Source organism: Scleropages formosus, chromosome 8, assembly GCF_900964775.1.
Source record: "Scleropages formosus chromosome 8, fSclFor1.1, whole genome shotgun sequence".
In the NCBI taxonomy this organism is placed as follows: domain Eukaryota; kingdom Metazoa; phylum Chordata; class Actinopteri; order Osteoglossiformes; family Osteoglossidae; genus Scleropages; species Scleropages formosus.
This window is the reverse complement of record NC_041813.1, coordinates 510,957-523,668: the sequence shown is the minus strand read 5'-3', so window position 1 is coordinate 523,668 and position 12,712 is coordinate 510,957. Positions and strand designations below refer to the sequence as shown.

Here is a 12,712-nt window from a genome sequence, read left to right as displayed (position 1 = left end):
CACATGAATGCAGCGATAGACACTTTCTCGGTTGTCCGTTTGCCTGTGATCTCCAGCGCTTTGAATTATGATCCAATTTCCTTCGGAAAAGTGGTCGGATTGAGTACAGGAGAACCTGAAAATTGTCTGCATCAAAAACTTACTCCACTTAGGTGCACAACTGAAAGCTTTCAGAACAGAAGGGGACTTTACTCCCCCTCAGTCAATGGTCAAACGGAAGAACACAGTATGTTCATGCGTTCTTGCTGTTGTGCTGGTGCCGGGATGCTTCCGCTGCTATAAATAATCCTGAATTTCAAGTGGTACTCATCTTGGACTTATCCCTTACAATGTCCGACTTACAGAACTATATTTTCAAAACATTGCCCTTAGAATTATTGTTTATCATTATTGCTGTTGGGGGTGTGGTGGTGCAGTGGGTTGGACCAGGCCCTGCTCTCCAGTGGGTCTGGGGTTCAAGTCCCGCTTGGGGTACCTTGCAACGGACTGGCGTCCCATCCTGGGTGTGTCCCCTCCAGCCTTACGCCTTGTGTTGCCAGGTTAGGCTCTGGCTCCCCGCGACCCCGTATGGGACAAGCGGTTTCAGATGGTGTGTGTGTGTGTGTGTGTGTGTGTGTGTTATTGCTGTGCTTATTTTTTCAGTATTTGCTCAATTATCAATGGAGTGTAACTATGGCACTTAAAATAATAATAATAATAATAATTAGCAACATGTCAATGAATAAGTGTTTCTGGTCAGTGTAAAACCTCCTTGAACTGGTGAAACTAAAATTGCCCTTAGTGTGTGGATGAGTGACTGTATATATGAGTTGCTACCCTGCGATTCACTGCTCACAACAAGTGGTTATTGAAACTCGATGGATGGATGGATGGATGGATGGATGGATGGATGGATCATACCTGCTAGACATCCCACTACTAGCCTAGCATTGTCATTCAAACCTTTTGTTTAGGAAAAAATGGAAATAATGCAGCATGAAAACAAACTGAAGGCTGCAGGCTCACACTGACAGTTTAAGAATCACCGATCCTCCATGTATCGTAGCATAATCTTACAGTACCCGCAGTATAGTGCTTCATGTAAGGCTGCCACGTGATTCCTATTTGCCCAAACAGAGGTGTTCGATAATGGAAAAAGAAATAATTAAAAGCAGTAAAAAGTTAGGGTTAGGTTAGGGTTGGGGTTAGGGTTTGGGTTAGGCTCAGACTTTGTTCTTAGTAATGTCTCGCTTTGGTATATGAATATTGAAATGATTCTTGTTTTTGCTGAAAAGATACAGTAAAACACACACACTGACACTATAAGCAAGAATAGGTGGGTGGGCTCCAAGTACATAAGGAATTAAGCTCTTGGTTCCTGCTGTACAGCCTCTCTAATGAGTGGAAGAGCAAGAAATGAAGCAAAGGGGGAAAATGTACAGACTTTGTTCTTTCTTCTTGGTCAACTGACTTTGAGCCATAAAGAGAAGTGAAACACTCACACACTGGCTTTAATGATCCATTGCAGAGGAATGCACTTTTGTCTGAGCACTTTACACCAAAATCTGCATTTATCTCTCATTTTAACCTCATTATAGAGCGAATGACAAGATCCATAGCTCACCATAAACGGCCCATCCGAAACCCTGAGCACAGGCTTCTATAAATATTTTACATACGTGTACAAGTGGAATCACACTGGACTTGCTAGATGAATTGCTGCGATCAGAACAAATTTCCTTTGTGCCTCAGCTTTCTTTTGTCACATGAGGCGGGTAAATTGGTTCACGCAATCACAATCCATTAAGCCTTTTCAAACAGTACTGCGCTCTTTGCTTCTACGTTACATATTGCGGTGGGAACATCACGCTGAGAGGAAAAAAATGTTGCCGTTTCAAAATATTTGATATTTTTAAGCAGCAAAATAAAGTTTATATGCCTATATGTATGTAAATGACTATGTACGCATAGAAGTTTTTTATTAGCCCCGGGTGGGTTGGGATGGGGAAGGGGGTTGCATGAGATACACTTATATGGTTTGTTCACTGTTCACTGTAAGCTGCTTCTAAGGAAAATAAATGGAAACATTTATGATAAAACACCTAGACAATAGAAGAAGCTCAAGATTGCTTACGTACACTCACTGTATATTGTTGCTACTTTGAAGGAGGCATTTGCTAGTTCGTATGAAAACAAACGGTAGGATCCAGTACCTAAATTTGCATCATGACGATTGAAGATATTCAACAAACACACAAACAAAGTACGGATTCATTTTAGGGCCATACACTGATGCTTATGCTCGGTGAATTCTGTGAGCGGCTAGACCCAGGGGTCTGCAAAAACGATACACCACTGCTTTCCTGTAAGAAAATGAGCACGATGGTTTATCGTATCCTCTTCGATTAAATCGGAACAGGCTGTGTTTAGTGCCGGTTAAGGCGTGCTGCGCAAATAATCAGTATGGCTAAGACCTTGTGACTCTGGTAGGAAAATCAGATGAATAGCATTGTTGTCATGGTCATCAGACTAAATGCTAGCAGAGGAGTGCTGTACTACTAGATACGTTTCGATTTCTGTATCTTCTATGCGAATCCGGCTCGTAACATTGCAGCATTCGTTCTGGAGTCTCCGAAGCCTCGAGAAACAACAAGTTTGATGCGACCATTCACCGTGATGCCCATTCGTTGTTCCAGCAATAACCTGGGTTTGCCACTGTCTGTAATGAGCTGAGTTTTAATACCTTTGTGTAGAGCAGAGCGGTTTGCTAGAAGGCGAGTGCATTAAGAAGAAGGGCGGCGGGGGCACTGCAAGTCTTGCACGCTAAGCTCTGAAACTCTGTGCCGATCTGTAACTACTGGCACAGAAAGACGAACAAAGGCTATTCTGCGCCGTAGCCTTTGTAAAGACATTCTGTAGCAGTGGCGCAAACTCTTTGTCCAGCTATTGCGGTCTAAGTAAGTCCCAGTGTTTACCTTACCGTTTACGGAATATACTCGCATATCGGTATTCTTGGGTGCCTTTCCCGTTCGTTTTATAGACTGTATAGGTGTTGCTTCTATATTTTTTAAGTATTTTCAACAAGCTCAAAGTGTACTTCATGTATGTATTTTTTCTAGGTTGTACATGTTAGTTAACATAACCAAACATATGGAATACTGATCTGAATTTTAAAATGGTATTCTAAACTCATCTGGAACCAGATATGGTACAAGCACATGCAGGTTGTAATTTGTCAGTGACATTTAAGCCAATTACAGTAAACCATACAATTTATTGAGATGCACTTTTGGATTGAAACATGGATGATGGAACAGGAACTTTACACACATTAAAGGCTTCTGACATGTGGTCAAGTATATGTGATAAATGACTGCCAGCCTTTGGTGATAAAATCAGTAGCGCTGACACCGAATTGCAGAAAATGCTTTGTTTTAGTGGACATGAACGGAAAGGCAATATGAGTGGAGTACCCAGCCTGAACCCACAGCGAATGAAACAAGTGTTCAGGAGGAAAACGCTCGCTGGCCAGAGGGCACATTTGTCACTTTTTTAATGCAAAAACAGCCACTGAAAAAAGAAAAAAAAAGAAAACTTAGACCAACGGAGCAAACTTTCAGCATTTTGGACATCGATTTTTACTTTTTATTTGCTGTAACTCCCTTCCTGCTCATCTGACAGTTTTTTTTTTTTTTTTTTTGATATGTACCTGCCAGTTGAATATCAAAAGAAATTACTTGATACTGCATGAGCGTGTAAAATTTTCATTTATGCTGTCAGTGTTTCTTGTTTCTTTTGTTTCATGTGTAAACTAAGCAAATTTTTTTCACCATCATCATCATCATCATTATTACTGTTGTTGTTGCTGAAAATGAGGAACAATAGGAAACTGATATTAATTGTCACCTAAAAAAGTTACACTGTACTCTCGAAAGGAAGATGACGTGTTATTCTCAGGACTTGTGAAGTTGACTATATTTTATAATGTAACTATATTTAGTTTACTGTATGAATGACTGCAGTTCCCATTACAGTATTAGAAGGTGCTGTGCAAGGGGCTGCTTGGTGCAAACACTGTTATATCCTTTGGCTCGGAGCCCTTTAAAGAGGCTGCACCTGGCCGTCTGCACAAGGCTGCTGATTTTCCGAAGGACACGATGAACATGGACTAGAGATGGGTTTTGTTTCGGTTGCTGTGAACAGCTGACTCGGTGCTGCACACTGTCAGCATGGGACTTTTTTCAGGATATTATCTCAAAAAATCACTGCAATGTGGTCGGATCTCCAAGAAGTACACGTGTCCAATTGTCTGAAGAAAGAGTAGATCTGAAAATACTTACTTGGATCAGATAAGATGGGGTCCGTCTTGGGAAGAAACTGGTCACATCGCACCCCTTGGTAGCCTTCTTTACACCTGAGTGAGGCAGAGCAGTGTCAGAATGACACAGAACAATTGCTGTATATAAGGACCATTTAGTTGGGTACGGGCCGTATCTGCTTGTGATTGAATTAATTAAAAGTTTGCTTTGCCATCAGACGTCTCAGTACGCTGAGACTGAAAGATGGGTAAGGATGCAATGGAGCAAAAAGAAGAAGGCCAGGTTAAGGAGAAGGTGTGTTTGGTAAGAAGCTCATGTTCACAAACTACACGGATGGGTTAGCATCGGCAGGACCTGCTGGCCAAGATTGACGACATGAACAGCAGGGCTGCAGATTCCAAACGTTGTCTCTGTCGGCCGTCGGTCTTCATCACTGGAAAGGAGCTCAATGTTTGCCGCTAGGTGTGCTGAGTCAGCATCTAGCTTCTCGCAGCTCTCCGTTTCATTTTAAAATATGTATATTTGGATAATGTGAATACAAAGCATGCCTTAATATTGAACAGGGAGACACATGAAGAAACGCAATTATCCCTTTTTGAGATTACAATATCTAAAATGTTTTTTGTTTTTTTTTCTTCAAGTTCCAAATTCAAAACACTCACTGATTATTCTGACCTGGTTTCATTTCCAAACATTAACATATTTTATATTTTCCAGCAAAAATGTCAGAACATTAAATTATGTCAATCCTTCATGCTACTAAAGAGATTAATAAAATTTGAGGATCAATTACAATCTTGACAACTAGTATCATTTTATAAGAACAATGTAAGAAAATGGAAAAATGTCAGAGTGAAAACAAGCTCAGAAACCTTAGAAAACCATTTTAACGATACAAAAATGTTTCTAGAAAATGCTGGCAGTTATTCTGCATAAAATGTTTAATTTCACCATGCAACCATAACATAAAGAGGTAGAGATTCAATTTTACTTAAATACATTTTTGAAACATCAGTATCCAAACTGAGTGACAGAGAGTGCATTTGGGTTCCTGGAAAAAATGCGTTTAACGGAATATATACGGAATACGTCTTCCATTCTTTCGTTTAATTAACATATTCGCTGACAGCTCGTCCTCACACAGAGTCAGAGCATTTAAATAGCCTTCATTCGTGGTGCAAATTGGAAGAAAAAACTGGTAATGAAACAAATCTCCGCAATCCAGGGCTGTTAAAAGGTGGCCGGTGATTAGATGAGTGGAAGAGCAAAATAATTAAGTTGGCCCGTGTGAATAAAAGAGATCGACATTGTGTCACTAAAATGCATTGAAACGACAATGACAGGTAGTGCACAGTAAACGGAGTGCACTTTTACACATAGTAGACATGTGTAAGAGTTATAAATATATTATAGACACTAATGTATATTATATATGATGACGGTGTGAACCGAAGGCGTAGGCTCTAGCGTGACAACGAAAACGTTATGTGGATACTATGTATTTTAGTTGGTTCAGCCTCCTGCTGAACACCCCAAAAGCACCACGTAAACACGTTTAATAAGACGCTACCGACGGCCTAGAGACAGAGTGTGATTTTTATTTGCTAGATAAATGAAACTCTCATAAGATGAGCGATAAGTGAGAGGTGAGATTGGCTAAAGTACATGAAAATGAAACTGCGCATCTGACAAAACAATCCTTCAGTTCTAGTCTGCCAGAATTATATACACATCATCTGTGAAGAGCTCTCGACTGATCCAAATAGAGCGCCGTGGCTGCGGCAGTGACGTTTCCAAAGAGAAATGGGGCTATTCCTACCGGCCAAGTAAATTAATTCGTTTGTGGATTCGTGATTAAGGAATTAATTTCATTCCTTAAAACGGTGCTGAGAAATGACAAGTTCAAACTGCAGCCCCCAGAGAAAAATGCCGCGTACCTGCCCGTCAGCCAATTTTGATGCATGTTCACCCGTCTGAATGGCGTCCCGTCCGCCAGCCTGCGTTCGTCCGTTGTAGCGTTGCTCATCCGTAGGTACGCATTCATTCTCACACATTTTTCTCCTGATCCTACAGTCTGTACTTCTGATACGGTGCATGCTCGCCTGCCACACTTGCCTCTGGGCCTGTTCTTGTGCCCATCTGTCAAAGAAGGAGGCTTGAAAGCTGGGCAGCTTAGACGTGTCAGCGCACTCGCGTTCCCCCACGTGCGTATGCACACGTGCATGTGCAGGTACACATGCGTCCTTATGCGCCTCTGCTTTGCATCCGTGCGCTAACCCTTCAGCTACTGCGCTTCTGCAGAGAGCCCTAATTGTCATTATGCCCTCCGGTAAAGATTACATTACTTTCGCTGTTGTTACGAGTTCCACTGCCACGGTTTAGCCAGATATTCAGCACAAGAATATTCATTAGTCACTCTGGGAAGAGTAAATGGAAATGTTCACATTTCTCAAGAGGCAGAAGGCATGGAGTGGTGCTTGGTTTTTAATTAGGACCGAGTCATTAATTAGCAGGAACAACCAGGAGTGGGGGAGGTGGCTCACCCTTTATAACAAAAATAACATAGTAAAATGTGGCTCGCGCAGCCGTGGAAGGACTTTAAAACAGCAGATCGGGCGGGTAAATGCGCACATTTTCAAGTCCTTGTTTACGTCCCTCAAACCGCCGGCCGTGCGACAGCAGGATGCCTGAACCCTCTTCTCTGCGTTCGCTGTCTCGCAACACAGCTGGTCATCATGGGGGTGTCACACCGTATGAAGAACAATGAGTCAAGAGTTCTACGGTGGCCTTTATCTAGTATCCGTATGTTTAAAGCCGATGGCCTCTGTGTTCCGTGTCTTTCTTCTCCAAGCCAACAAGTCCAGTCTCTATTAACTTTAAGGACAAAAGTATGTGAGAACATCTGAGAACATTATCTACAGTGCTGAGCGTACGGATCCCCATCCAGAATCCCAGATGTGACTGCTGCTGGCTCTGGTGGAACAGTTACAAGTGAGTCGAACTCACGTGGCTATGAGAGAATGATGTACAAAGAGAGATGGATGCGAGAAAAAAGTGCTGCTGCACTGCACGCACTCATCCTTGTGTTTTACAACATGTTTTGTCCTGCTTTACCAGCAGATGACCAACGTGTTGTACTGGCACCACCTTCCAGCTCATGACACGCACGCGCTCCTGTCCACAGGCATGTTACACGCGTGCTTTCCAATGTAATGAAATCATCATTTTCGCATGAGTAAGTTGAAGGTTCACTACTGGTGGTTTATAATAGTGGTTTGAAGAGCGCCTGCTGATTTTCAAAAATGAGTTGCTGACGCTCAATGGCAACCTATGATCAGGTGAAAAGTGCACGAACTCTTTCGGTTGTTTGTTGCGTCTGGAACCTTTTCAAAAATGTGGTTCTGAGCAAAGCCGGATACATGTGACACCTGGGGCCGTTACTTTGCGTCTTTGTGTAATCGGTTGAGGAGGCTTAAACGCTGCCATAATATACTACAATCTAATAAAGGAAATGTAATTCAATCAAAAAAATCTATAAGCCACTTTGTCACAAATATGCTCAGAGCAAAGTGGGTTTGGACAGGATGATGTCATTTCCTGACAGAGCAAGAGTGAAAGATGCGCTCGGGACGTGCCGCTCGTGAAGCCGAAGCACCGCACGGTTCCTCGGCTCACAAATTCCACTGCGGCGTCTTCTTGCTCTTTTTTCTTCTTTCTATGAGGCAATAGCTGGTTAATGTGAAGGGCGAGCAGTTTTACCTTTGAGAACCAACTGAAGGAGATAGTCCCAAGAGACCAAGCAAAGGATTTATTTGTAGGCTGCCAAGAGTCCACCCGCCACAGCAGCTCGTCTCTACAATACATGGCAAGACTTTGCGAGGTCAATATATGCTTACTCATTATATCAGTCATTGTCCGCACAGGGTCCTACCTCTGCCTGCACAAGGATTTTTCATGTCATCGACAGTTCCGTCATTTGCGATATGGAGTACGCTAGCGGCAATAAGTAGCTTTGAGCCGTACCAAACAACAGTCTGCTGCTCTCAGCACATCCATCATACACGTTCATGTATTCTTGCATTGCTGACGGGGTAATATTGCGTAATACTCAAGGTGTGTGCACATTTAAAGCATTTATCTGGAATATGTCCATGCTGAATGAATGGATCACCCCTTTCTCACTCTAACTGGAGACACTAAATATGGCCTCCAGCACTGCTTGGAACGGTTTTCTATAGCGGCATCAGCAGCAGGAATCCCTTAGAAGGTCACACAGTTCTCTGCTCGGTAGAAAGGTTCACTTCACTAACACAGACAAAAGTTTGCAGTCGTACTGCCTCTGTGGCTTGAAAACAGCTACGCAAACCACGAAGAGGGTGCAGAAACACTTCATTTCATTTATTCCTCAAGTAGGAGCACATTTCTCAGATATGCTTCTCATATATCCGGACAGTCCTCCGATGTGCCCTCTATACAGTATGTACAGGCTGCTCACATGGAGCGCCATAACAACGCTTGACACAAAGTATGTGACAAGCAGCAGTCTTCTTATGATTTACAACAACTGACAACATTTCGTATGCATTGCTCACGTCTCCATAAATACATCAAAATGGTTCGCTTGCGTTTGGTCCCTCGCTGAAAAAAAAGCTGTATGGATGTACATTGCTGTATTCAGGAGTGCGAGAAGCGCACCGCTGCGGTGTTTCCGACAGATGTGCTAAAGCTCAACTCCCGCTTCTCATCCAGTGGCCTCCTATAGCGCTCAAAATCCCACAAGGCATCCCCGTCCTCTGCAGACCCAGCTGAACAAAATCGTAATCATTTCTACTGTTAGTTGCCATCTTCAATATAAGGAAATATTATATAGGTCAATATGTGTCTTTCTCTGCCACAGAAAGGTATTGTGTGAGAAATCCTTTATAACGTGAACTGTAGCAACTCAAAATATAATTGCCATTAGTTTCAGGGGTACAGGTTTTCATGCATTCCTGAGGCCCAAAAATCAAACCCATTTCTGGTAAAACGTCACCCAATCCCATCAAAATGGACAGTTAAAAAATAACATTAGTTATCATTACACAACATGAGAGTTTCCCTTTATGAATTACTCAGTAATATTTTATGGTTTATATTCTTCTTCTTCTTCTTCTTCTTCTTATTATTATTATTATTATTATGCGTGTGTTGGTTGAGAGGGAGGCGTGTTCATGCACATTTACGCATATTTCATACTTTTTCATTTTCATTTTTTTTTCCCACTTGGTATAATCATGATACCACAAAGAGTGAGTAAACTCAGAGAACTCATGAGAGGAAGCAGGGATGCTGACCAAAGCACGTCCGCTCTACCTGCCCCCAGGGCTTGTAAAGCACATGGCTGTGTTACAGACACATGTGTCCAGTTACAGTCAGCATCTGAAACTTCATATTTACATACAGTAATCCAGTCATATTCCTGAGGAGTACAGATAACAATAAGTTCTATGCTTATGAGATGGATACATTAGGACAGTGGAAACTAATTTCATCTTATTTTTTATGACTCAAATAAACTTCAAAGAGCGGGGCTTAAAATTTCATAAGTTACGGAAACCCCATAAACATTTTTAATTTTCAAGTCAATGTATCCAGTTGGTGACATTTCTGGAAACTGTATCTTATATCTGCAAATTCTCGCGTGTTTCCAGGATCGCTTACGGTGCTGCTGCTCACTCCGAACGACGAAATGCAATATCTGAAAGCGACATAATTTTAGTACAATTACATGTTGTTAGGTGATTTCGGTCATGTAATGAGTGAACTTCGAAAATCATGCTGTAGCTTCGAATGGGTATTTCACTGAAGAAAATATAAAATTACATTTCACTCTTTCTTTAATGGCATTTCTAAGCCCTGCACTGTTAAAGTGTTCACATTTGTAAAAACTGTGTGTTTGCAAACATGCGCTGACATCGTGAAGTGTTTGAGCAGGAAGGAAACTTTGTGGTGTGTGGGACTGATCCTTTCCCTCATCCTCTGTTAGGGTCTATGTCCCCATAATCATTCCTTTCATTTCTTGTGTCTTTAATTCCACACTTTCCTTTTTCTCCTTGGTTCTCATGTTAAAGCTACCTGCAGACTGTGAATAGACGCGAGCGCGAGCACACGCACACACACACACGCACACACACAAAACTCCAGCAAACATATGAAGAAGCGGCTTGCTATGATCACTCACACATTAAATTTGTACTACAGGTGAGATTTACCTCCTTACTAATGTTAGAAACGTGAGTTTCTTTGACCGTCTGTGAAAAGGGGTGTGAAAAAAGTAAATAAAGAATGAAAGGTGGAAAGCAAAACTAATTATGCATCTCTAGAGAGAAATAAATGTGCAAACACAGCCTGCATTTCATTCTGTGTGAAGGAGAAAACATCACATCCCATCCATCCTCACCTTCAGTACCTCTCAAAGTTGCTTTCTTAGGAGAGAACAACTCTGACTGTGTTGGAAAGTTCCAGGCCACCCAAGTGTTCTCTTGTTTGTTGAAACAAATATACATATTTTTTAATTTGTTCCACACATCTCACAACAGTATTTAAAAATCTTATCAGCCCATTTCATATCTTTTGCTGATTATTCATCCTCATCCTCAATAATTTTTATCACATTCCAATAATTAATTCCTTGTTGTAATTTCTAAGTATATAATGAACACACATATACGGTCCCTTCAAAATGAAAATGTTTGTTGTGAAAAAACATGCAATTGACACATATAACAACCTGTTAGATTACATGAACTTATGAAATTCAGTTGATTTTCTACAGCATTAGTAAGAATAATGACCAGAGAATTATGGAACAACACACTTCACGTGGTGGTGCAGTGGCACAGTGGGTTTGGCTTTGGGTCCTGCTCTCCGGTGGGTCTGGGCTTCAAGTCCTGCTTGGGGTGCCTTGCGATGGACTGGGTGCGTCCCCTCCAGCCTTGTACCCTACGTTGCTGTGTCAGGCTCTGGTTCGCCACAACCGTCACCATCAATTGCTTAATTATTGCACGGAGCTGAAAAGAGCGAAAGACGTGCAGTCGAAGATGTTGCAGTGCTAGTGTCACTGTGCTCCGGCGCAAGGCACATGAACGCTTTGGTGCTTCCATCGCAAACTACTCTACGTGGTTCATTGCAGACGGTGCTTTTCTCCAGCAACCAGGAGACTCTAAGAGACTGCAGTTGTGACCAGCACTTTATTTTCTGCTGCACAGAACAAAGGAAGCTGAAAGGAAGCAGAGAGCCAGTATCAGAGTTAACAGCTCTCATCTTTCTTCTACCAAGGTGCTTCAAATTAAAATGCGATGTGCAGCAGATTCAGTAATTGTGGTCAAATAGCATACCATCTTAGAGTTACATTTATATCAGAAATAATGACTCATACAACAAGAATATATTGTATTTAACACTGCGTATCCCTTTTACTTTCCAACACTGCTTTCCTTTACAGGACATGCTACTCTTGAACAGCTTCTTCCAGCTAACATAGGGTGAAAACTCCCTGATTGTGTTTATTTCCAATTTCTTTAGCTTGTTGTCAATTTCTGCCGCACGACATGGCTCATTAAGACAAGATTTTCTCCATTTACTAGATGTAAATTTGTTGGTCTGACATGAAATAGACAAGACACGGGAAGATGCTACATTATTGCAGTGTGTGATCAAACTGAGGTTGGCAGGGAATCTTTCAAGACAAACAGTGATTCAGTGGGATGAACACCGTCCTTTGCCTATCTACCTCATATGGCTCATATTAAGTGTGCTACAGCAATCACACTCACGAAGAGACAGATAGATAGATAGATAGATAGATAGATAGATAGATAGATAATATTATGAGTTGAGTCCCATATTATCACTTCACTGAAAACATACCAATCACTTACTGAATATTACAGTCTGATTATAAAGCCAATAGTGCTTATGAGCATAGACTGTCATACTGAACGCTGGTATCTGGTCAATGTATGATTTTCACTAAAATCCCTCAACTGACAAAAAAAATCCTATTATTATACATCTTCACTCACTCACTCACTCACTATCAAAAATAGTTTGTCTTAAGCAAGTTAATGGCAGTTTGGAGTGTATCCCAGTAGCTCAGTTCACTAAGTCAGGCCAAAGACACCACAGGTGGTCCATTGCAGGGCAGCAACACATACACACACAGACACACACACACAGAGAGTCAGGTATACTTTCATATACTGCGGGTAATTTCGAGTTACCGGTTCGCGTGAAATCAGCTTCTTCAGACTGTGTCAGGAAAGCAAAGCACAGTGGATGAGTCGTTTCGCCAAACCCTAAACTGACAGCTTCAGCAAACTTTTCTCTCTAGGTACAACTGCACTTTCACTCTAATCATTTCTCTCGTTCCTCGC

The 12,712-nt window shown here is 41.7% G+C and overlaps 1 protein-coding gene across 2 annotated transcripts in view; it reads right to left on the bottom strand.

Moving 5' to 3' along the window:
- nrg3a (neuregulin 3a) overlaps positions 1 to 12,712 on the bottom strand; it is a 149,414-nt gene that overhangs the window by 24,053 nt on the left and 112,649 nt on the right. For both annotated transcript variants that reach the window (XM_018738102.2, XM_018738103.2), the window contains exon 3: positions 4,320 to 4,393. In XM_018738102.2, coding sequence (XP_018593618.2) covers positions 4,320 to 4,393 — 74 coding nt within the window. The remainder of the gene's footprint in view (positions 1 to 4,319; positions 4,394 to 12,712) is intronic.